This window comes from Megalops cyprinoides, chromosome 10 (genome assembly GCF_013368585.1).
Source record: "Megalops cyprinoides isolate fMegCyp1 chromosome 10, fMegCyp1.pri, whole genome shotgun sequence".
Classification (NCBI taxonomy): domain Eukaryota; kingdom Metazoa; phylum Chordata; class Actinopteri; order Elopiformes; family Megalopidae; genus Megalops; species Megalops cyprinoides.
This window is the reverse complement of record NC_050592.1, coordinates 23,901,583-23,928,020: the sequence shown is the minus strand read 5'-3', so window position 1 is coordinate 23,928,020 and position 26,438 is coordinate 23,901,583. Positions and strand designations below refer to the sequence as shown.

At 47.5% G+C, this 26,438-nt stretch overlaps 1 protein-coding gene across 1 annotated transcript in view; it reads right to left on the bottom strand.

The window, feature by feature from the left end:
- Nucleotides 1–2,337: 2,337 nt before the first annotated feature.
- The window catches only part of slc4a7 (solute carrier family 4 member 7), a 57,078-nt gene continuing 32,977 nt past the window's right edge, over nucleotides 2,338–26,438 (bottom strand). The window contains exons 7-26 of the mRNA XM_036538920.1: nucleotides 24,918–25,319; nucleotides 20,199–20,314; nucleotides 16,760–16,917; nucleotides 16,093–16,180; nucleotides 14,535–14,681; nucleotides 14,062–14,165; nucleotides 11,715–11,889; nucleotides 11,021–11,154; nucleotides 10,066–10,311; nucleotides 9,328–9,433; nucleotides 8,490–8,651; nucleotides 7,906–8,019; nucleotides 7,395–7,556; nucleotides 6,848–7,099; nucleotides 6,440–6,508; nucleotides 5,830–6,003; nucleotides 5,486–5,617; nucleotides 5,275–5,375; nucleotides 3,635–3,742; nucleotides 2,338–2,419 (exon numbers count right to left, since the gene is read on the bottom strand). Coding sequence (XP_036394813.1) covers nucleotides 2,338–2,419; nucleotides 3,635–3,742; nucleotides 5,275–5,375; nucleotides 5,486–5,617; nucleotides 5,830–6,003; nucleotides 6,440–6,508; nucleotides 6,848–7,099; nucleotides 7,395–7,556; nucleotides 7,906–8,019; nucleotides 8,490–8,651; nucleotides 9,328–9,433; nucleotides 10,066–10,311; nucleotides 11,021–11,154; nucleotides 11,715–11,889; nucleotides 14,062–14,165; nucleotides 14,535–14,681; nucleotides 16,093–16,180; nucleotides 16,760–16,917; nucleotides 20,199–20,314; nucleotides 24,918–25,319 — 3,032 coding nt within the window. The remainder of the gene's footprint in view (nucleotides 2,420–3,634; nucleotides 3,743–5,274; nucleotides 5,376–5,485; nucleotides 5,618–5,829; nucleotides 6,004–6,439; nucleotides 6,509–6,847; nucleotides 7,100–7,394; nucleotides 7,557–7,905; nucleotides 8,020–8,489; nucleotides 8,652–9,327; nucleotides 9,434–10,065; nucleotides 10,312–11,020; nucleotides 11,155–11,714; nucleotides 11,890–14,061; nucleotides 14,166–14,534; nucleotides 14,682–16,092; nucleotides 16,181–16,759; nucleotides 16,918–20,198; nucleotides 20,315–24,917; nucleotides 25,320–26,438) is intronic.

The following is a 26,438-nucleotide window of genomic DNA, read 5'->3' as shown; positions in this document are numbered from 1 at the left end:
TGCCTGGAAACAGACGGACCTTCCCTCTCATTTACTGCAACACATAATCCAGCCCATTCCATGGAGTATAATCTCCACACCTACTTTCTAGTTGAGTTTTCCTACACTATTATTGGACAATCCAAATATTTTGGTTTCAGGAAACACCCTTTCTCCACTCTTAAGCCTAAGCAGCATTTTTGTGATTCTAGCGGGAATTATTGCTCAGATTAGAGGGGATGGACATGATGTGAAAATATGAATCATTTCAAGAAAAACAACAAACAATGATACTCCATGGGTTAGATTTTCAGAACTTGAAAACCTACTTCATCAAACACAAATCACTACCCGAAATGACCCCATTTTACAGTATTCATCCTGATTTTGGAAATAAACGAGTTTGAAGTTGCGGTGATAAATACATACTACAGTACTTTTCTCTCCCACCAACAAAAGGGATTGCTTTTTGTAGGCATTTTGATTATTCGAAACAAAAGGCATTCTTTACAATTACTGTCTTTACAATTTGTTTCAACAAAATTTTAAAAAAAAGGATTTAAAAAAGGAAAACTTTACAATCTCCAGTGTAAAACAGGGGTAAATGTCAAAGGTCAAAGTGAAGCGAGGACGTACAGACAAGGTATGCTTGGAAAACGCTAGTGTGTTAAGTGAGACCATGAGAAGAAATTCAAACTGTCGTATAACGCGTCGATTCCTGAGATGGTTCTAAATAGATACATTAAATAAAGTACATACTGTCTATCCCATTGACGTGACGTGGCAAACATACCTAAAGTGCACGGATACAGACAATGAGAAATGTACTCAAATTAAAACAATTACAGACGATGCCACTTCCCTCAACCTCGACAACCGCATGGCTGTTTGAGCGCCGCAAACTTGACCATTAAAAATAAATTAAAATGCTTCACATAATATAGTAATAATAATAACAATAATGATAAGAAAATCAATACAAACAATCTAAAATATATATCCCATTACAGTAAATATTACATTAGATGTAAACCGTTTTAACAAAGAAACGTTTTTCGGTTTTATCTAGACAACAGCAAAGTTAACACTGTTTGATCTGCTCTGGCCCTGTCGTGAAGGAACTGCAGACTAGCAACTATGGCTACTTTTAGCACAGAAAAAAATCTGTAAGCAACTATCCTTACTATTATTTGGTGAAGGGCAGCATTCACCAACACCCACTGAACAGGCTCTAAAAATCCACCTACACATACATGTGTAAAATCACAGGGGGCTGTAACTGGGTCAAGGAGTGGGGAAAAAAACAAAACGAAATAAAACAAAACGAAACAAAAAACATAGGAGACGGTGAAACAGAACTCCACTTCGCCATCTGTTGGTCTCCAAGAGTAGTACGATCAATATGTTTCCTCTTCCTTTGTTTTAAGAAGTTTCGCCTTTTTACTGTTTGGTTTCCTGGTGTGTCATTTTATGTTGCTTAGAGGTGCAATATGATTGTATCAGTTTTACTAGAATGGCCAAAGAAAGATCTAAGTTTTGAATGACAGACCTGCCCCCCTCTGCCATCTACATCATCAGATATACGAGTACTACCTGTGACAAAGACCTCCCTAGTATTCAATAATTCTAGTCATTAATACATAGCGCAACAGCAGCTGTACAGTCACAATATACAAAATTGGCAACGAGTTGGCCAGCTGGTGTATTTTTTTCTTTTGTCGCATTTGTACGAAAAACGTGGCTGAAAATGTTTGGACCTCCTGTTCAGCATTGACTGCTGTGTTAAAGCAATTGGAAATTTTTAAGAGAATGTAAAAGACTTTAGATGTATTACTACTAATCTGATGAGTGGAAATATGGATTGTGCCTTTGGAACTGGTTGTCGTGGTGTTTTTTGGTACCCTTCCACTACTGGTGACCAAGAGCACCTTTGTGTTTTTTTCTGAGGTTTTTTTTTAGCACTCCATATTTTAAAAGGCAGTCTTTTACTAGCAAGACTGATGGAATCCATTTAGACCACATCGAAATGCAATAGAAAACTTACTGACTTCACATGATGCGTTATCTGAAAACTGAAAGGTAAATTTCTCTTAAAAGGATGCTAAAAATGAAACACTTGCCTTTGAGTAGGTGAAAACAATCGTTCAAGCATGTCTGAAGAAGAGAAGAACAAAAGAACTCGAACCATGACAACGTCGTCGCTGCCCCCTGGCCCTGCCCTACTCCTTTGGCATCACTGGCACTAGCTAGTCGGGTTAGCTACACTCAGGCCAGAGAGATGTGGCCTCGCCCTTCTTGGCCCTCCCGTAGACTGAGGCCCTAAACGCAGTGTAGCCCTGAGGGAAAGTCCTCGCCCCCTCACAAAGATGTCTCCGCGTCCACGTACTTGTGCCCCTGCTCGTCCTCGATGCTGATCTTAATGCAGGCCATCTTCTCCTGGCTGTGGGAGGAAGAGGAAGAGGAAGAGCCACCGTCACATGCAGCGGTGCAGCGGGCCGTGCGAGCGCGCGGCGCGTTTATGATGTTCTGCAGAGGAGGCCACCGGACAGGATGCTTTCAAAATCTGGGTTAAGTTTAAATTTTTCACGAATCTGAAATCCGCCTCGCGCACTGCCGCATTACAAAGTCTACAAGTCTTAAACAACTTTTTTCATTTAACGTTTATGGTTGGAAATAATCGTAAATGTTCAATTAAATGAAGGAAAGTGTGATGTATTATCTGACTTGTATTGTATCGTTCCTTCAGTAATAAAAAAAAAGAACCACACAATCACTTACAGTGTTGATAATCGACCCTGCCACACCTCTCATTACTGCCCTAATTGAATGTAGCAATTTTTACAAGTCATTCTCAGAAGCTTCCTGTCCAATGGCCCACTGTCTGAAGAGAGTCTGAGAACCTGGACCTGGAGTTGAGAGTGAGAACAGGAAGGCACTGGGTGTAGTGATAGGTTTTTGAAAGGTTTTAAAAATACACTTCTCTAATTCAGCTTGCGCCTCAGGCCGTGGTACGCAAAGGCTTCTCCTGCAGGATGTCACTCCATGCAGTGATCACACCCATCTGTTTTCACTCAGTATTCCACTCTCCCAAGTAGGTTTTCAGACTTCCGTGACACTAAATGAAATGAACGAATGAATCACCCTGTATGTCCACCAAGCCGCCTCCAAAATACACATGATTTCAGCTCATGCATGTGATCACTTTGGCAGCCGGGGTCATTTAATGCATCCTGAGAGATTCCCCTTTGAGGTCATCACAGAGGTCACTCGCCCCCATGACAGCACAGATAGACAGATGTATGAGATTCTGCATATGTATATATATATATATATATATATATATATATATATATATATATATATATGTTATTATGTGTAGATAGCACTTTTACATTTCTGAGCATTCTGTGAGTCCAGTGATTGTGTTGTGTGAGGCAGGTGCATCAGTCAGGGTGCAGTAAGTGACCCCAGAGCCACGCTGTCGCGGGTTAAAATGGCACACAGCAAAACGGCCTGAGGCGACCAGAGACAAACGCCGCCGAGATGGTGACAGAAACCGAAAGCAAACGAAGAGCTGAGGAGGAAAGAAGAGACAGAAAGTGATGCGGGGGAGGGAAAAAAAGACTGAAGATTAGAAAGCGAGGGCTGTAGCTACCTTGGGCTAGGTTTCAATACTTTGGCATTGTCAGCGTTCATGGCAACGGCCTTCCACACAGCGGTTTTGGCCATTTCGTCAGAAATGTTTACAACGGAGGGGTCAGAGCTGGATGGGGGAGGGGAAAACAGACCGGACAAACCTTTAGTGTGACAGGCAGCGAGGTTAGGACACAGGGGCACGCCTCAATGGGCACGTGCTTTCTCCCCTGTACTGTACAACAGGGCGCACCTCGTCAACAAAGCACTTACATCACCCTAAACTCACCACCTTCGATCCAGTTCGCACAACGCAGTCGTACTCCACGGTTAAAACCAAATGAACGTCGATCTGGTGGTAAATTTGGGATGATGGTTATGTTTTGGGAATGATCCCCAATACTGCTGTCTGTGGGGCTGCCATTAAAAATGCACCATACACTATAGAAACTGGTTATCTGTGCACCACCTCTCCTTGCCATCTGGGCCCTACTGCTGCTGCAATGTCTGCATCACAGTGGGAGAATGCTGCAGCTACATCCTCCATCCCTCTGAAAGCTGTTACTCACCCAGTGAACGGGTCACAGTTAATGCATTAGTCTGGTGATTAATCATTCAGCCTGTCAAATAATCAATGAGCTGTTCCCACAGTTGCAGCACTGGAATGTACAGCATTCATTTACATGGATGGGGAAAAAAAATGGACTGATTTCTAAATGGGGGTCCTAAAAGAAGGAGGCTCAAATGGACATCCCTGTGCTTAAAGGCTTAGTGAAAACACCTCCTTTTTCATCTAGGCCACGTAGGTGCATTAGATGCATTGTTGACTCTGGTTTGAGAAAGCCATCCGATATCAAAGCTCATTTTTAATGGCAATGTTATTGTGAGCGTTTTTTTTTTGTTTTGTTTTCAGAGCCATGCACCCACTCCACATGAGGGTAGAAGTTAAGATCAAGTTAATTGTAAAAACAAAAAAAAAGGCCAAAAAAAAAACACCCTTTCAAAAAGCAGGCCTGAAATATAAGACCAACCCCTCTTGCAGTCTCTTCATCCACGAAAGAGGAGTCTGAAGCTACGCTGTCCGATCTGTTTCGAGATAAACACGTCCAGGATTCAAATCCGGGGACCAAACAAACCGCTGTAGCGCTGCTGCTCTCACTTGCACAGAGGACGATGTTCACTTCTTACAATACAACCCTCTGTGACACTTTTTATAACAGTACATGATTTAGCAGGCATGAATCTGTCACCAGTAACAAACCGCTGTGTGTATTACTGCAAAGAAAGCATCCAGTTACATCTTTGGAACCATATTATGGAACCACTGCAGTGATTATATGCAATTATACGTTGGTGGATATACTGCGCTCCTTGTAGCTTTATGAAATACAATGGACAAAAGTGCAGAACCTTAAGGACCAGCACTGGTAATCTGAGCCTCTATAATGCTTATAATCTCCTGCTTACAGAACCCAACAGCTGCATCATAGCACAGGGGCACTGCAAGAGGTGAGACACAACATCAAATGAAAGACTGTTTTCTTCAAATACAGAAATGGTACAGCATTGTCTGTGAACACACTCTTAAATGCATAATTATACTCCAGAGTTTTTAATCCATTTACTGATTTCACGCCCAGGGCCCCGGCTCAGGACACTGACCTGACTTTGAGGGTCTTGACGGGAATCTTCAGCAGGTTGCCACTGTCGTATGGAATCTGCATCGACTCGCTCTCCTCAGTTTCCAGCATGCGCTCGGCCTCCTGCAGCCAAGGACACAGACAAACGGAACGTGAACCAGACCGACGCGGATGGATGCCGTTTCAGTGAGGCGTTATGAAAGGTGCCTTAAGGAGTGCCGGCAGACAGGTACCTCCTTCGCCTTCTTCTTCTTGTCGTCCTCCTTCTTCTTCTTGCTCTCGGGCATGAGGTCGTCCAGCCAGCTCAGCTCTCTCTTAGTGAAGCAGAAGTCCAGCATCTTACGGACGAAGACCAGGGCCAAGACCTGCACACACACACACACACATACACACACACACACACACAGAGTGGGGGGTGGGGGGAATGGAAAGACAGTCAGACAGAGCCAGTCAGAGAATGGCCTGCAGTAACTTATTCCTCTGGCCAATGACAATAAAGTCTATTCTGATTCTGATTCTGGTCCAGCTTTGCCCGGCCCTGGTGGGGGGGGGGGGTAGAAGCTCATTCTGTGCTCACCATCATGGGGAAGACGACGGCGGCGGCCGAGGCTTTGATGACCCACAGCAGAACCAGGCAGGACAGCTGCACGATGGTGAAGATGTGCACCTTCCACAGGGGTACGTAGCGCAGGTAGATCAGGTCCGGCTGGTGTTTGGCCGGCATGCCGAACAGCTTGATCCGGTCGAAGAACTAATGCGAGGAAAAAAAGAGCAAACTGTTATGTACGATAACTTATCGGGTTTCATGGAACTTTACCCAGGGCTGGTTAGTGAGGATGCCCTGGCACCACCAGATGGCACTATGTGGCCAGTAAATCTAAAGCTCTGCTGGCATGTTTGCAAGTTGCAATTTCAGTCCAAAAGTGTAATTTTTAATTTATTTATTTGTTTAACTCGTTAAAATTCAGCAGACCTTATTTTAAGAACAGCAAAAGCTGCAGCTGTAGTTTTACATCTGGTCACCTATATCAGTAGCCTAGTGTCCTGAGTAGGCAGCGTGTAAGAATTTAAGCACAGAGTCTTCTTTCATAAGCATAGATAATAGGGAAAAAAAATGAACAAAATAAAGCCGGAACTCTCTCTCAGCTACACGAGGAAGGACAAGGCCAAGGAGGCTGTGCCCTTACCTGAATTCCTTTGAGGGAGGAGACGCCCATGTAGAGGAAGACACCGTAAAGTACTGGCATGGGAATAAACTGAGGAAAGACAAGGACAGAAAATGGTGTAATGGATTCATCAGTTTATTACTCTTACATTAAATCGAGTGGCAAAGCCTGGGAATTATGGCAGGAGTGGCCATGCGAGAGACAGGCCAAAGGGGTGAGAATCAAAGGGATGGAGGGACCAAGACAGTGGGTAAGACATCAAGGGACCAAGGGAGTGAGGGAGTGAGGGAGTGAGAAACCAAGGGACCAAGAGACCAAGGGAGTGAGTGAGTAAGAAACCAAGGGACCAAGGGAGTGAAAGAATGAAAAACCAAGGGATCGAGGGACTAAGGGAGTGAGGGAACAAGAGAGCAAGGAACAGCTACTCACTTTGAGCACGGAGGTCATGAAGACGGACAGGCCCATGAGCACGAAGATCATGAGGCCGGTCACCCTCTGCTCGCGGATGCCCAGGAACTTGGGCTGCTCCCCGGGGGCCGAGCACGCCGACTCCAGCTTCAGGCTGTTCACGTGCGTGATGGAGAGCACGGTGGCGGCCACGAACCAGGGCAGCCCCATCACCGAGCACACGCCCAGCATCACCGACACCACCAGCAGGTCCAGGTGGTACCCGCAGCCTTTCTGTATGGGGAGAGAGAGAGGGCATCGGAAGCTGCATCAGCTACGCTAACAAAACTAACAAATAAAACTCCAGAGATTAAACAGTAGGTCTGCCAGCATTACATCCAATATTTAATACAATCTCACATGCCATTACACTGTGAGACAGTTGAACTTTGAAAGCTTCAGGAAATTCTTTTTGAAATGGAAATTGAAATTTACTTTGTAATGTCTTTTTCTAAAGAAGGGCAACTGCTAAAATGGCAGAGTTATGCATCTCGTTCTCTCTTTCTGTGGAGATTTGCCACTCCCCCACCTTGAGCTTGTGCTCCTTGCGGTTGATGATGACGGCGGTGATCTGCTGGTCCATGAAGATGAGGATGGTGCAGAGCAGAGCCGGAATGGCCGCCGCCAGCAGTGTCCACCAGGGATTCTCTCCCAGCGGGTCGATCAGCCAGCCCCGGTTCTTAGAGGTGGGCTGCACACAACACACAGCTCACATTACTGGCAGGAAAGGCTCAGACATTACATTATATTACATCACGTCATTTAGCCAGAACGAATTACAAATGAGTGCATCATTATGCTAAGAGTCACCCGTGCTAAGACTATGCCAAGATACACCCATACACAATGACAGACATGCCAGGAGACACACACACGCACACAGACCCACACAAACACACAGATATCCACAACAATACACACACACACAGACCTTCAAAAATACACATACATACAAACTACAGTGAATTGTCTTTACAAACAAATAGTTGTCATAGACCCAGGATTATAGTTCACAAATGGTACAGCACACAGACCCCTACCTCAAAGCGGTCGGGCACTCTCAGCTTTGGAGACGGTATACCCACAAGGTAGTCGATCATGACCATGATCATAATGGTCAGGAACACAGCGAAATCACTGATTGTGGACCGCACCTACAGGACAGAACCATTAACGTTGTTCATTTTTAAGACATTGCTAACTTGAGTGCGTTTGGGTAAGAAGTTACTTTCTTTAAACAGCTACCAGTTAGCTTACCAATCGATAGAGCTAAAGACAAGTCAGGCTAAAAACGCTTTGCTTTTATAATTGTGTTCTGTACTTGTTTACAACATATACAGTATAACACAGTGTAACACTTGTGCAACAGAGAAAAGTAAACATCGAGCTTCCCCAAAACACACAAAACATCAGAGCATCTGCTCGGAAAACAGTAATGTTAGAAATATGTTAATAAAAAAATAAGATAAATAAGATCAGATATAAATATTTAAATTAAACAAGAACCACACGACCACACATAAACCCCATTTTGAAGAAGAATCCCACTGCAGGAGACTACATGCACTGGCTACATAGGGGACTGTCATGTTTGACGATAAGGCGTGGGTGTGGCCCGGGTTACCTTGGTGGGGAAGTAGCGTTTCGTCTTGAACTGCTTGAGGAAGGAGGAGAGGAAGAAGGTGGTGAAGAAGAGGATGACGGACCAGAAGAGGACATCGGGGATGTAGGGGCCGTGGTCTCCGCAGGCTGGCCCCACGAACTCCCCATGGAGCTTTCTGCACATCTGCACAGAGAGCGAGAGAGAGAAAGGGAAAGAGAGAGGAGACAGAGAGCGTTTTAGTCACTTCCTTGAGGATAAGCTAAAATGTGCACAAAGGGTGCATCACGTGGCTACACACAACAGCACAACCAACAGCACATTCAGACACACACTCACTTATACGCACCAACACACACGCAGAGTCCTCACTCATGCTCACACACGCACACACACACACATACACGCGCACACACACACACACACACACACACGCACACACACGCGCACACACACACACGCACACACACACACACACACACACGCACACACACACACACACACACACACACATACACACACATACACACACACACACACGCGCACACACACACACACACACACACACACACACGCGCACACACACACACACACGCACGCACGCACACACACACACACACACACACACACACACACACGCGCACACACACACACGCACACACACGCACACACATACACACACGTGCGCACACACACGCACACACCCACACACGCACACACACACACACACACTCACAAGCACACATACACACACGCACACACACGCGCGCACGCACACACACGGACATACATGCACACACGGACATACACGCACACACACACACGCACACACACACGCACACACACTCACACACACACTCACAGTCATGTTGAGGTCGCTCCAGGGTATGGAGTCCGGCGTGAAGCCGGTGTGGTTCCAGCGCCGCAGGGTTTCGGTGGTGGCGTTTGCGGGCGGGGAGCACTGGCACCTGAGGGGGCGGCAGAGGGGTCAGCACACGCACAAACACTTCCCTCACGGCACAGTCGAGGGGACTTTCACTGCAGGCTGCTAAGGACTGACGCTATGACAACGTTCCGGGAGGGCTGGACTCAGTGTCACAAGGACGTGACAATGGAGAGACCAGGCCATTCAACCCATCTATTTAACCTGTCTCTAATAATAATGACGAAGGTCATTTATCACTAGTCTAGGAGTGTTGTGAGCCCAGTCTGACACTGTTGCTTGTTTAATTTGACTGGATGCACTTATGTTCTATTCTGATGGAAGTCAGAACGCTCTGGATAAGAGCATCTGCTAAATTCTTGTAATGTAATGTAATGTAATGTCATGTAATATTACATTATATTAAAAATGGATATCCATTACAGTGTCTGTTACATTGTCTTTGTTAAGAAAACTGTTTAACCTGTTTGAGTAAAACCTGACTTGTTGATACATAATTTACTTGTGGAAGTTTTACTCAAAGAAAATCCTGGGCAGCCAAAACTATTCTCCACCCCAGTCACACAGCAAATCACCACCGGGCTACATGATTTTGTTGGGGGTGTGGCTAACGGCTAAGCCCCGCAGTGTGAGGTGTGCGGAGCGGAGGGGACCCACGTGTAGAAGGTGAGGTTGTCCAGCTCGTTCTGCATGTTGATGGGGAACAGCTCGCCCAGCTGGAAGAGCTTCTCCAGGGCCTCGTAGATGAAGATGATGCAGATGAGGGAGGCGAACGCCTCCTCGGTGAAGCGCGTGATGTAGCACACCAGCGAGCTGGCGTCCGTGGCGACCAGCACCAGGCACAGGAAGGCCGTCCACAGCCCGATGCTCGTGCGCAGGGACAGGTAGGACAGGCCATAGTCCCTAACGACCAATCGGAGAGCACCGTTACTGAGGTACTGAACTCCTAGTATCACACTGAACACACAGTGCGGCCTTTGCAAGCATTAGCCAGCAGAGGGCGCTGTGGTAAAAGCAAGCCTTGCCGATGTGTCCCCTCTGAACCCGGAGAGGAAGAATTAATGAGCCCTCTTTAGAGGGCACTCTGACATTTTCATGGCTCGATTACACCTTGACATTTCGTCAGTACTTGAAAGACAATATCCTCGTCCCTTTCCCCCTTTGCACTCTACAGCTGAAAATAATCGAGAATAGTACAGACACTGCTCCAAAGCCTAGGTCTAATAAGAACATTGATCAGCTGAGCACCCACACTTCAAATACTGTATACCATACACAGATAGCAAGTACACCATTCTGCATATGACATCTTGGCAGAGCCTACCATACACCTACATAGCAGGGAGCTAGACCCTTCTTGGGGTGTCCCACAGAAAGATCCACAATGATTCTATTGTCCGACTCCTTATAATCTTCATTGTACCACCATCTTTTAATTTGCAGCATAAATAATTCAGATATAACAACTACTCTTATATTTATTACACTTTCAACTGGCATTTCTGTGCATTTTGTTCCTGCGACTGCTAAACCTATGTGACAATATTAGAAAGTAAAATGTGTGAAGGGCTGATTGGTTAGAACCTTCCCACATCAGGCGAGCAGCTCTCACTTGCAGAACTTGAAGAGGATCTTCTCGAAGACCAGGACGGGCCCGGTGCTGCCCAGGATGGTGAGGGGCTGTCCCGCGAAGAGAGAGAAGGCCACGCCCGTCAGGGATGCCCCGAACAGGGACTCTATGGCACTCTGTTAGCCCACACAGAGGGAGAGAGGAGGAGGAGAAAGGAGAAAGAGAGGGAACAGAAGGTGAGGGAAATCGGAGAATGACAGGAACGAGAGTAAGAGAGGCAAAGGAAGAGAAAGAGAGAGACAGAGGGGAGTGAGAATGGGAGACAGGCAAAAGGAAGGAGAAACACAAAGAGGAGAGATTACGTATTAAACCTCGGACAGTGGAGCTGAGGTACTCTCATCCCTCCATCACGGTGCTCTGTCCCCCTTTGTTCCACCCTGCCCACGATTCCTGACCCAAACCCAGAGCTTCCCCTGGGCAGCCCTCAGCCTGCCTGACCAGTCAGAGGACTGCCCAGGAAGCCAAAATGTACTAAAGCTTGGCAGCAGGGTGCATGGAATAATTGACAATTGAAAAAAATTCACTTTCTCAACTAAACACTTTACATTATTACTTTTACATTATTACATTGCTTTTTTGGTTATAAGGTGAAAATTTAACCTAAAGCATGAACTTTATGAAGCTGCAAAGGTAATGTTGTTGTTGTAATGCTGTGTGGTGTTGATGAGGCACTCACGATGTTGCCCTTCGTGGCCTCCCCTAGCAGCCCCCCGAAAGTGATGACGGGGGACATGCAGGCGCAGTAGAGGAAGAGGATGGAGGCCAGGCACTGCAGACTCAGGGCGTCTCGGATGTCACTCCAGTAGAACGGGGCCTTGCGCCGCACGTCCATCACCAGGCCTCCGAAGATCCTGAGGGAACAGCAAACGATAAGCGTGCAAATCCACTTTCAATACACCGCTGCTCCACATTGCTGCACTGATCACTGCTGCTCTGACCGCTGCTCCCCACTGCTGCTCTGACCGCTGCTCCCCACTGCTGCTCTGACCGCTGCCCACACTACTGCTCTGACCGCTGTTCCACACTACTGCTCTGACCGCTGCTCCCCGCTGCTGCTCTGACCGCTGCTCCCCGCTGCTGCTCTGACTGCTGCTCCCCGCTGCTGCTCTGACCGCTGCTCCACACTACTGCTCTGACCGCTGCTCCCCGCTGCTGCTCTGACCGCTGCTCCACACTACTGCTCTGACCGCTGCTTCCCGCTGCTGCTCTGACCACTGCTCCACACCGCTGCTCTGACCGCTGCTCCCCGCTGCTGCTCTGACCGCTACTCCACACCGCTGCTCTGACCGCTACTCCACACCGCTGCTCTGACCGCTGCTCCACACTGCTGCTCTGACCACTGCTCTACACTGCTGCCCTGATCGCTGCTCCACACTGCTGCTCTGACCACTGCTCTACACTGCTGCCCTGACCGCTGCTCCACACTGCTGCTCTGACCACTGCTCTACACTGCTGCCCTGACCGCTGCTCCACACTGCTGCCCTGACCGCTGCTCCACACTGGTGCTACCTCCAAGTTCAAGCCAATCCAAGTCTGTGTCAAGTCTGCTCATCTAATTTAAAATTCCCAGAATAAGTGTGTCATTTGCGCCCTGCTTCATTATCACTTTCCGTGAAGTGCTCTGTGGCACTTCCACTGCGAGGCGTTGCTATAGCAACCGAATGCTTGATGGATTATAATTTGACAGGCAGACAGAAGCAGTCCTGAGATTCTCTCAATCTCGGTTCACAGCTCCCTCCTCCTATATCAAGCGTACACAGTCTGACAGCTCACTGCTTTATTTAGAAGCAAATTCAAGTGTTGTTTGGCCACACTCATAAATAATGTACCCCCCCCCACCCCAAAAGAGCTCTTGTGCGAGGGCAAAGAGGCCATAAATTAAAGAGCATTAGGAACACGGAGTTTCTGAGGCCCTTTCCAAGATCACATTTTCAATGAGTCACCAACACATTAGCCCTTTGTAATTTGTTTTGCTATTAGAAGTGCTGTAAATTTCAAAATGGACCCAGTGACATAAATGGCATTTATACAACATGACATTAAAAACAAGGTGGATAATCAAGGCCCTCATTCTGACTGCAAAGCAGTCTGTTCACGTCACATAATGCATCTAAGAAAGCACTCATTTTTTTGAAAAATGCACGCCGGCACATGTCTGGTGGTTGCAGTTACTTGAACTTCCCCAAAACTGAGAGCCCCAGTTACAACCGCACTTAAACAAAGTGGCATCAGAGCTGTTGGGTAACGTGTGACCATTTTACCTAATTAACATGCTCAATCTGTTTTTTAAAGCCCTGCGTTGTGAAACTCTTGAGGTCCTCTCAACAGGGGTCCTTTGCAGGGCCAGGGTTACGAAAACTTACCATCAAAGACGCCCCCAACAGTGTCTGCTCAGTGTGTGATACAGCACTTTTTAATAAATCACCCCGCGAAAGGCTTTGAAGATTTGTAACATTAAAACACTGCCCTTTCTCCTCCACGCCACTCTTTTTCATCTCCCTAATGCCTGTTTAATAAGGTGATTTTGTGCTTTTGTGGAGTCAGGTCTTGTATTAGCACTCATCAAAAGGGACTTAAAGTGCCCCGCCCCCGCCCCCACCCCAGGACCGTGAGATCCATGGTTGATCCTACTCAGCGCCTACTGAAAACTACCTGCCACTGACATGACAGGACACACCCTGAATCACCCGGGTCGGGACCGCTGCAGGGCTGGAGGTGGACATGATCTGGAGCCAAGACTGGCAGTGCCCACAACCGGACACACAGTGCATGACATCATTCAGAATGCTGGCATCTGCCCAGATGGCGATGACTGCCCTGCCTTCAGCTGGAGGGTCTCCCTCTAAGCCCCTTACTACTGCTGGCTACCTCAGGCTGTTTGCTGTGGTCAGCAATGCCACCATGCTCTTTTCTCCCTTTCCTAATGTGGACATTTTTAGCATCCATCAGACGGGCACAGAAAGGTTCTCCAATGTTGAGGCAGCAAAGCACCATGGGAAGGGTGGGGCATTGTGGGGACTCACCTCCCGGTCCTCTGGAGCTCAGGACCTGCGGGATGCTCCACCTCTTTCACCATGTCAGAGGCCATCGCCGAGCCGTTGGGCTGGTGAGGCATCTTACGCTTCTCCTGTGGTATGACAAATACTAGTATTCTCAGTTCGGGGACTTGTGTAATGGTCTCTGATTCAGTGTAATGATGTAATGGGCTGTGACTCTCCACGCAATGAACTCTTACTCAGTTTAATGGCGTTAAGGAATCTGATTCAGTGTAATGATGTAACGGGCTGTGAATCGCTACGTAATGAGCCCCTATTCAGTGTAATGGTGTAATAGACTCTGACTCTCAGTGTAACGGGCCCCGACTCTCCGTGTAACAAGCTCAATAAGTACTTTGATTGAATTTTAGAGATCTCTGCATCTTATGAAATAAGAACTTTGATTGGTGTGGGGGTTGGAGGGATGAGGTGGAGGTGGGGGATGGAGCAAGGGTGCTCACCTGAGATGGGACACTCTTTGGGGGCTCTATTCGTATCGTGGGGTCCCATTCTCCAGGGGGCAACACAGTCACCTGGTCCAGAAACTCGTCTATGCCAGACAAAAGGTCGTTCCTGTCTTTGGCCTTGTACGCAACATCATGGAAAATCTGTAGGGTGGGAGGAATATGATTACAACAGGGATAAAGATACAAACATTTTTGGCATGCTGTCTGCCTCAGTGAGATGGTGTTATTCAACAACTTAACAACTTAATGTAACCAAAGAATTACATAAAACATATGTGAAAAAGCTGGGTACAAGGTAAAAAGGTAAAGGTTTGCCATCAGAATATCTTTGTATTTCAAAATGACATCTGTGGGTGGAAAATTACTTCTCCCTTGCGCAGCAAATGTTGGGTAAAATAGCATGACCCCACCATGCCATTTGGCTGCCATTAAAAGGCTCATAAACCTAAGTTCAAGACAGAAGTAAACTAAGACCTGGACATGTGTCCTTCGACATACAACGATAACGTGTGACGTGTGAGGAATTTCAGTTATGCCTGTGAGCTCATACAACGCACTCCGTTAAAAAAATAAGGAATTAAAACATGGAGATGTCATGGGACTGCCTTTAAGAGACTGCCAAGAGAGGAAAAAGAGAGGCACTGTACCCAATTTAGCATGCATGAAATCATAACTGACAAAAACAAACTGTACGTACAAATATCCAAATAAACAAATGTTAATGTCAAATGCTGTGAAATTTTTGCCTGTTGAAATTCATTTCTGAATGAAAAAACTAAAGACAGTGCTCAAATGAATATATGAATAATAAAGATGCGCTTCTGATTTGGAAAATGTGCTCTTTTTTGTTAATTAACAAATGTAAAGAGTGAAGTTTTTAATTAATGACTTAATTATCTAAACTGCTTTCATGATAATCTAGTATTAGGGGGGTTGTTGGTTATAATTAATGATATAATTAAGATGACCTTTTGGTAATTTCTGTGGAACAACCTTGGTGTCATTTAAAATAACAGAAATTATGCTAAATTGCTAGGCATTTTCCAAGGATTGCTATGCAAGTGATACCTTGTGATGCAAAATTGCCAAACAAATCAGAATAGTTATTTCCCTCCCAAGTACTTCATAAACCTGTCATGAGAATTCATAATAGATTTTAACAACTTACATTACAGTACTATGACATAGTCAAATATAAGCATTATGACGGTCGTAAAATAATGACATATATCAAACATCACAAGAAAATCCTTACGCCACGTCATAGAGCATTATGTCAGCGATCATAGGAAAACCACTTTGACAAACATGTGAAAACACATGTCACATCATGAGACAAATCCTATGACACGTGACACACACGATACCCTACAGTATGTACTGTGAAATAAGAAGATTACTTACTATGTCACTTGTATGAGAGATTCCTATGTCAGTTGTCATATGAAAAGGTGACTGTATGTGTTTTACTGTGTCACAGATGTGAATGCATGGTGATGACCAGCTGCGAGTCTGTGAGTACAGGGAATACAGGGCCATCCGGCCAGCTCACCTCATCTGTCATCAGTGTGGCTATGGACCTTCCAATCTCGTGGTACTGTGGCCCTTTGCCAAAGGGACCTAGCAACAGAAACAAAAATCTGCCACAGAAAAATGAAAGATTACTTCAAGTTTTACCCTCTTAAAAACAGTTTTTAGCACTGTTTGCTAGCAAGGGGGGAAAAATTAATCTCTATGATTCTTGGGAAAAAACGCACACCGTTCTGAAAGTTTTAAATGTGCAAAGGTTATATTAAATCCATATGGTTATTCTGCCTCGCTGCGTAAATTCCCTCTAAACGAGGTCATTGGCCAAGATTACCACCATGGCTTAGTGTTGCACAGAGAGCCAGCCAGCCATGCACTGAAATGCGACATCAACCAAGCTTGTTCATCCACATTCCTCGGTCACTCTTTCCCACGTATTCTGTGCAAATCGGGTGAGCGAATGCACTCCAGGCAGCCACCAGGTGGCGATACAGAGCAGGTCTGCTGCTGAGCCAGACAGCCACTCACGTGGAGGGACTCATGTCACCATAACAAAGCACTCTGCTTTCATTACATCAGTTCAGTATGTCCATATTCCATACCCCCACCATACCACTGTAAAACAGCTGGAGCAGAGGCATGCTGGGAGGCTCTGAGGGTGGAGACGGGAGGGAGAAGGTGGGGGACGTTACCTGGTGGGAACGGGCACCTCCGTCAGGCCTGTGAGGAGCACGGCGGGAGCCAGCCTGATGAAGGCGATGATGGGCCGCTCGAGGAAGTCCACCTCGCCCACCAGCACGTTGGAAGCCTCGGCCCCGGGCGGGATCTTCTTCATGAAGTTCATGTCCACCTGGAGCCAAGGAGCACGACCCGGTCAGGGGTTAGATAACGGGTGTTACACTGCCAGAATCCAGGAGAGGGAACGGCAGACTGAGGACCAGACTGAGGGGGGCGCTACAGTGTCAGGAGTCAGGAAAACAACTGGATGTACTCTCACATTCTGAACTGAGACAGAGCAGCTTTCTGGTCTGCATTTCTACAACACTATGTAACCTTAGACAGGAGTCAATAGATTGATCAACACTATCTCGACTTGTATCACCACTCTTATGACCAGTGGTATGATGTACTTTTCCTAACAGCAGACCACAAGGACAACAGATCAAGATTTCTCAGTCTCTGCAAGGATTGCAGGGCGCTGCAAAAATGATAACAGGGATATTTTTGTCTTTCTGGCATATGGAAATGGCTCGGCTGTACAAATCAAGCTTTGGACGAGATTGAGCCTGTTGCTGCCAAGTGAAAGGATTAGCCAGGTTCGTTTCATAGCCAAAAGCAGGGGGTAGGGAGGGGGGGGCACTATTTCATTGAAAATGTATACACATGCACACCCGCTCACACACACACACACACACACACACACACAATGTGTAAGTACTCATTACCTCTGACATCTCATACAAAAAGGGAATGAAACGACTGGAACCAATATGAGGAAATGGAACCAAATGGAACTGATGTGATTTTTTAAAATTTCCACATTCATCAATAAGAACCCACAAAGCAGAAAAGGTCTATTTCATCATTATAAACACACAAACAGGAGCGATTACACCAGGGACTGACAGCGACGAGGGAGCAGTAGGATCATTTCCATCACAGTGAATACAATCATTTCGGGTTACAGGGTTACGGTTACAAACTGCAAGCACAACGACACAACGACACTTCCACCATATTTACGGTCACAAAACAGCAATCGGGTCACTACGGCTCCACAGTACTACGGTCAGACACAGAGATCGATTCTTCACGGCCACAGCGTCACGAGCACAGCACGGGTTTGACTGACAAGCGGTCGGCGAACGCCGGCGCAGACCGGAGGAGACTTACTGCCGGCTTCCTGGGCCCCAGTCCGAGGGAGCCACAACTACAGTGAAAGGACGGGTGGCACTCCTACGGGCCCCGGGTGCGAGCCAGGCAAAACAAACAGGGAGAGGGTCACAACTTTACCCAGCTTTTAACTTCACCCCCCATAATTATAGACAGGGTCAGAACTTTACCCAGATTACCTCTATATCAACAGACTCACTTTACTAAGATCACCCCTGTATTTATGGACAGGGTCACTTTACCAATATTACCCCTTGTAATTAAAGGAAGGGTCACCAAATTACTCATATCACCCCTGCAAACACAGACAGGTTCACAACATTATCCATACCACCCCTGTAATTACAGATCGGGTAACGACTTTAGCCATATCACTCCTGTAATTACAAACTACCTCCCAGATAATCTGCACAATTACATACAGGGTCACAGCTTTAACTTCTCACAGCCTACCTCTGAATCGCACAATCACACGGTCAATTCTCTACCCCTACCATCTCCACAATTAAAACAGTTTCCCTTTCCAGGTTTCCCCTGCCTCTTCCCTTTCAGCACAGCGTATCGAGTGACACTGTGTGGCTTGAGTGCTGAAAAGGGAGGAGGTACTGAACTGAGAACATTTTTACATAAAAACAACAGATGACTGCCAGCATCCAACCACGGCTCAGAGCATTTTTACAGGACCAGTTCATTTAAATAAAAGGGAAACGTTGACAGTGTTGACAGAGGGCTGGTCTTTGCTGTTTCAGCCTGGTGCCTTCTGTATCTTCAGTCTGGCGTGCCCTGGTAGTACAGTCCGTCGCTTTAATGAGCAGTCAAAGGAGATGAATGACTGACACCCTGGCTGTGGATGGGCCAATGGGAATGCACTCTTCTGTTATATCAACCAATAGAAAGTGTCTGTTTCCCCACCCTCCCCACAGACCAGATCTTTCCATCTCATCTTTTTGGGGTCTTTTATAACGGGGGCACGTCAACCAGTGGAGGTCTTATCTGGGGAGTTCCAAGCCTGGCGAGGCGAGGAAGACGTGATGAAGACAAGGGGACGGCCTGGGGCCATCTGGGCCGGATCACCCCATCCCTCACTCATTACACCCTCCCCAAAATTCATCAGGGGGCAGAGCCGTGAACACGAGCCCTGTCTCCAGGGCAGCGTCACTCAGGGCTGTTGAGGGATGGAAACAGGACCCTTCTACTTACAAACCCCTCCAGCTGCTGCCCTCACTGGCATGTCTTCCAGGGTGGCACGGCCATCCAGGAAATTTGAGAGGAATAGCAAAGGAGTGTGCAATGTTTTTTTGTTTTTTTTTCGCTCCACATTTCTAGTACAGCACCTCACAGGACAGGTAATCTTTTACTGCCATCTGTCCCACTCTGGTCACCATCTCATCCTCTCCCAAACAGCCTATTTGCCACTTAATTTTGGAGTTTCTCATTTCTGTGGTCCCCTGCATCCTCCACACCACCCTGGACACTGTACATTTTCTGAAATCAAACTTCGGTAACAGATAAAGATGGCTCCTGTAAACCTACTCTGGACTATTGTGGTGGGGCTGCAGGGAAATTGAGCAGGTCAATTGAGCAAAGGTCAGCCCTTTGCTTACAGCAGGCTGGTGTGAGGGAGGCTATGAATAAGCTCTCCGGAGAATGGTGCCGCTCAAAGTTCAAATGTGAGGTGCGCATTTGCAGACACAGTTGGGCTCTCTCTGAGGTGGTGTGGAATGACACCAAAAGGTGAGGGGTGTAAGGTGAGCAGGGGGGACAGAGATCATTGTTGGGGGGTGGGGGGGGGGTGCTGGGGTGAGACACAGCTGCTGGCTTCATCAAGACCAACCCAGCCCCAAAAACAAAAAGGTCTGTACATCCCAGTTATCCAACCTTAAGTGAGTTCCAGAAGGAACGATTTCTCAGCTGTGTACAGCAATACTGGAGAAACCGTTGGGAAAAATTCCAAGCATGGACACAGCCACAGAAATGAGACTCCAAATGCAATACTTCTCAATAAAAGCTGAGTGTATCACTGAATCAGTTCTGTTGAGTTAGGTGCCTATAAAAATTAACTGAAATGTATTGCTGAAACACCACTAATTGTGTTCTTCAGATTGGAATCTCGATTGTGTGATTGCATATTCAGGATGTAAATATTCGTGAGTGAGACAGTGATCTCTGCATCAGGGCCCTGGAGGGAGCACTTTTATGGAGTTCCTGTCACAGGGAAGGAGGCATCTTTGGCAGTACCTTGCTGAAGTCCACGGTGCTGTTCTCTCGGCTGCCCCCGCTACCGTTAATGCGACTCTCGCTGGGTTTGCTGTTCTCCAGACTCCCCGGGGCAGACTGCGGGGACGCAAGGAGACCTGCAGGGGGCGGTAACAGAGAGAGAGAGAGAGAGAGAGAGAGAGAAGGAGACAAGGAGTCAGAACAGGAGCCCGCATGGTGGGGGGGGGCAGTGCATCTGCTGTGTCTGCAGCAGGGCATGCAGTGGTCACATGCTGAGGGAGGAGTCAGCCTGACGGACAGACATGTGGGCTGATGGGAAACAGCCATTCTGTAAAGAGAGACTCTGATCCCGGGCATATCTCCTCCCCCGAGGACGGAGGATGTAAAAGGCATCAGGATAAAGGCTGCAGCGGGCCTGCAATGCAGCCCCCAGCAGCACCACACAGCATGGAGGCTGTCAGCTGGATTAAACATCTAGATCCAGCAGAAAAGATCTGCTGCCACTCACTCCTGCCGGCCAGAACTGAGTGATGGATAACAGATCTGACATCTAGACCTGCAAAAGGCAAATCTCTTCCCCTTTATACAGTATGATCGCACACAACATCTCCTGCAGCTTAGCGAATACGTACACTGTGCACAGGGCCACCGAATTAAGACTCAAACTGCCACATGCCTCTTCTAGCACAGCTGTCATACTCAACATAACATTCTGTACTGAGGACACAGCACATCATCTTCCCACTTTCTAGGGTGAGTTTGCATAGTGTTATATACCTGTTACTATTTAGGCTATGTTTCAGACTGCGATAACATGCTGTCATGCTGAAAATTGCACAGAAAACAATGAAGGCCTTTCAGTGCTCTCCGCAGAATTCATTCTGTCACCCACAAACAGTCCCTTTGGATTTCCTGAGCTGACACTTCTGCGGGTCATCGGGTTTTTACATTTTGGGAAAATGAAAAATGAGGTTTTCATCACCCCCGCCCCCCCCCCCCCAGCGCGGTGACCTCAAAGGAACAGCATGTGTGGTATCGCTTTTACGAGCGTCTCTGGCGGCGTGTTCACGTGGGAACCGGCGGATGCCCACATCATCCAGTGAACACCTGTAAACATAGTAAAGCTCCCATATTCGTCCACGAGCAGAAAAAGAGGGGCCATAAAAAAGAGGCCGTGGATGGTGTAACACGGCAACCGGACACCGAGCCCGCCGGCGTGACGTCAATGAAAATTAAAAATAAGAGCGGCGTGAGCGGGGTGAACGTTTCCTTGAGCTTGAGCTCCCCCGTTGAAGGAAAAAAAAGTTTCCCTCCGCGTGCGTGCGGGGCGGTCGGGTGATGTCACCGCCCACATTCCGGGCAAAGCCTCTCGGGCCACCGAGGCTTAGCGGAGGGGCCGGGGACACCGTGGGACCCGCCACCTAGAGGGACTAGGCGCGATTCGGGAGATTAAGCCGAGAATGCGCCTCAGTACATGCCTTTCAACGGGCCCTCATCACCCAGCTCCACACCGATGATCCTAAAACAAACTTGTAACGGACGCACCTCATCCATAAGTACCCGTTCCTCTGGATCGTACCCATTCCTCCTGGACAGAGCTGCCCCCTGGGCTATTAGGTAACTAGTGGCAGGACTGTGTAAGCACTTTAAAAATGTCCAAATCGGCAGCAAATAAATAAATGCACAGCATTAAAGATTCACAAGTGTTCTGGATTCAAACAGGAAGCTTAATAAGGGAAAAAGCAACTACTGAACGGGTAATGTCAGTGATAGGTGGGACAAGTGGGTCTGTGCATTTTCCCAGGTGAGGGTTTCATTTCCCAGGAGTATGGGGGGATGCTGGGAATTCACTTCCTGTAGTGCAGTGTCCATAGCGACAGAACTGCATCTACATGCTGGAAATTTTCCACCAAATAAACACTGTGTGTGCATGATAGCAGCACAGGAGAATGTTGGGAACTGTCAACATAGAGAGCTATGAACGTGCCAACAACACTGATGCATGCTGGGAGCAGTCTGTTAAGACAGTAGTGAATAGCAGTAGTACTGAAGACTGGGAGCAAACCGTTTATGAAATGGTGTGTGTGTGTGTGTGTGTGTGTGTGTGTGTGTTGAGGGGCAATAACAGTGATCCATTCTGGGAATTCTCACATACTAGTCTCCAAAGCAAAGCACTCAAAGGGTAATTCTAAACTGATATGCTAGGTACACGCAGTTCTTTTTTCCATCTCAGCTTACTGTTAGGTGAAGACAGAGTGTTCCGGAATGGACCCTGCAAGAGGGACACCTTCAACTAATCTAAATGATTTTCCCCCCAATTAAACAAAATGTCACACCACTAATTAGCACAATGACAGCGTTATTTGACAGCGTGGTGCTTCCCAGAGTTCTGCCGCTCCTTTTGAGTGATCTGCCCGTGAATGAGCCCTGCCCAGAAGTCCCAGTGAGAGGTGGAACCAGGCAAATGGCAGGCCCAAGACCAGAGGCCACAGACCACCTCCAAGGCATGGAGCGACCGGCTTTCAGACAAACGCAGACTCAAGAGGGTCTGCAGAGATGTTCCGACAGCATGGAAGAGTACAGAATTTCTCCCCCCACCCCCCTCCACATCTCTTCTCTATCCAAATCAGTATCTGGAATGCTCTCAACCACCCTGTTCTGTTCTATTAATAAGCGACCCCGGGGCTGGCCGCACAGAACCCAGTGTCACCCGGTCCAAAGATGACAGCACGTGAACACCCGCCAGCTCGGTGTGGTTATTTTTAACTCGCCGTAAGCGAACGCTGGCGAGCAGTCCGTGCCTGTACCTGCAACGCTGTCCTACCGTGAGGGGCTGCAGGAAACATACGCAGGGGTTGATAAAAGGGCTTGATCAGGGATTGATACAATCAACCACGACTCTCTCGTGCCATAAGATGCATGTTACCGGCTGAATAATAATTCTATTACTATGTGTACAATGCAATTCATGAAAAGTACTTCTGAAAGTGCGATACAAATACCTGCAATAAAATTTATACACACAGTAATTTATAGTCACTATAACAGCAAAGGTTTTAAAGAGCGATTTTAAAAGTGTGTCATTTTCACTGACTCACCGTCTGATTATGAGGCGTATCATTCTAAAACTGTAACACATAGCGTGAAAAGACTCACCAGCAGACTGACGCTGGGAGGCTAGACGACATGTCAATGAAATGGAGACTGTGCCTGAAGGTCTAAGGGATTAAAAGAACTAATCGAGTGACTATTTGGGGGCTCCCAAATGTCTCAGTCAGCTAAACTATTTGTTCCAAAGGCAGGCTGAGACCTGCAGCCAGGGGTTTGATCCCAGCCACTTTGTCTGCCAACAGTGACCCAGACCCGCCCCACCAGAACAAGTTAGCTTTGTTCTTCCGGGCGTAGGGATGGGTATAACAGCGGGGTTTGACCGTCTTTTTAACAGCTTGTGAGGCGCCTGTAGTCGTCAGTGGAGATGCCCCCATCCTCCAATCGGTGTGCATCCCGCTGTGGTGCACTGTGGGACTCGTAATGTGAAAAAAATAATGTGTATTGGAGGACTGCACTTATATCATTTCAGTGCTCACAACATAGGGTTTTTTTTAAGAGACAAGCCTAATCTACAACTGGTGACAAGTGGGTGAGAACAGGAAAATGTTCTAAAAGATCTAAAGTAAGTCTGTGCAGGGCCTTCACCGCCAATAGCAATCTTGAATTTCATCCTAAACTCTACTGGGAAACAGTGTAGAACAGAGCTCTGAACATGCTGGAGTTTATTCAGAACAGATTCTGAGACTCCAGCGAGGAAGGCATTAAATCATCAGCACTGGAGGAAATTAATGTGAACGATCCTCTCTACATCTGATTACCAGAGACTGAAACAGTCTGGAGCTATCTTGTGCAAGCACAGGAAAGCAGCCTGGTAGTGTTGCTTATAGTTTCTAAAGGTCAGGCTTTGGCTGAAAATGAAGCTAAAAAAAAACTGGTCACAAGCACCAAAGATTACACCTATTTTGATGCTTTGATGCTCAGGTATAACAAAAACCAAAAAGCACTGAGTTTTCAACATCCATTATTCCAGCAAAATGAGACTCCATGGCTTTCAATACTGGGATACCAGCATTTCCCACCGTGTGTTTTCATGACTTTCACCATGACCTTCACAGGGACGCATTACATCTTGTGGCCTGAGAAAACCTGTGGACTAAGTGTCGTCGCTTCCAAAAAAACCGAGAAGAGCTTGAGTTTAACAGCTCGAACAAGGCACTGCAGTTTGTCAAAAGCGTCACAAATCAAAGCACATCCTCCACAGGTTGTTTCTGAGAACACACACAAAATGAATACTGAGTGAAGGATTTGACTCTGTGACTGGCTTCGTGTCTGTCATAAATAGATAAAGCAAAATGACAATAACGCCACACCCACTCTATCTGAACAGTGAGGACACAAACAGTGCTGGAAAAACAGGGCTGGCACACGCTGTGAGAGAGCACCCAATGCAGGACGAGGGGAGGAGAGACGGGGCTACCCGCAGGGGGGTTCACACACGCACACGCACCGTGGGGTGTGGAGGTGTGGGGGTGGGGGTGGGGGGAGGGGGGAGGGGGGAGGGTGCGGATTAGTGGGAGGAAGAGCAGGAGGAGGGGCCTGGAGCACCCGCATGCTGTCGCTAGTGTCTCTGCAGGCCCTGACTCACACTGGCAGGCTACAGAGCACGGCCCTTCAGGCCCAGATATTTGCCTTCAGGTGGCGCCGGCGGCAGCAGCAGCGACGGGCGGGCGGGGCCAGGCGTCCCGGGCGCCGGCGCTGCTTTTCCCTCCTCCTGAGGCAGGACGAGGGGCGGCGGCTCGTCCTCCTCGGGCGGGTACACCACCACTTCCGGGATGCCCCCCCACTCGGCGAAGGACGCCGGGCTCTCCGGGGTGGTGGGAGACGGGGGCAGGGGTGAGGGCAGGGGCGAGGCCGGGGCCGAGATGCTACGGGACAGCGGGGGCGAGTTTTGGGGCGTGACGAAAGGGGAAGCGGAGGGGCTGGGCCGGAGGTGAGTGATGAGGTCAGACACCCGGCGCTGGTACAGGCTGAGGGTGGAGACAGAGGAGCTGCGGCGCAGGAGGGACAGGCGGGAGGCCGACAGGCCCTCCCCTGCAGACGCCAAAAAACAACGCGGAAAGGGAGAAATAAAAAGGACAAGGGGAGGGGGGAGGAAACGAAAGACAGATGATGGCAACAGACCACTTCAACATGGTTTTTAGTATAGGAGCATTCCAAAGCATTCTGGGAAGGACAGGCGGAGTTGGGTGAAGTTAGAAAGATGTGAGGTGGAGGGTCACATGGCAGGACACACAGGCCAATGGCCTCAACCACAAACCGAGGCTGAAAACGTGAGGGCGTGAGGTAGGAGGCCGAGTATGCAGACAGGCAAGCTGTACTGGAACACACACACACACACACACACAGGGGTTAAGCCAGAGTGAGTCAGTGCTCAGAACACAGTCCAGCACTTTATCTGCACGTCCAAAGCTCCAGTGCAAAGCAACACCTCCAGCCCCAACCAGCGGCAGTGCTTTCAGGCACACTCGCGACCACGCTTTCGACTGGTGTTTTAGACACTTTTAGTGAGAGGTCCAGGGGGTTTAGCAAACTACTGCATTAAAAGCTGTGGAGATCACACACTCCAGCACCACCATCTCAAAAGCAAGGATTTTCACACAGAAAAGCGCTTTACTCGAAAGTTATCCCCTTAAAAAACATTAGTACACTGATTCTAAAGACAACCTGGGAGGAAAAGGGTTATTGGCATTTCTGCAAAATTTTGGCAGCTCGTTAATTTGATTTCTTAAAATGAAAAATGAAACGAAATTAAATGAAAATTAATGCATTCTTAGGACATTCATCTGTGCATACTGTATGTCGTATGAACAGAGTAAGAAAAATCAAACATATTTGATCATTAAATAATTAGAGGACTAATAAATACATTGAATAGTTTTCCATTCAGGACAAAACAACCCCAAAAGGCCTATTTCAGAAAGTGAGAAAACAGATAACTAACCTACACAACACAACAATGAAGGCCCTGCTGTTCTCTTCACACACAGTGCGCACTGATTTATTGATCGATTCGTTATTGGCCAATCATTTGACTGATTGTCCCCATGAGACAGGTCTAGGCCAATCACTGGCAAGTGGGAGTTGTATGCAAGGAAAAAAGCAACGTGCCCCTGTGCATCTGGCATGCGTCACACACGGCAGGGCTCATGC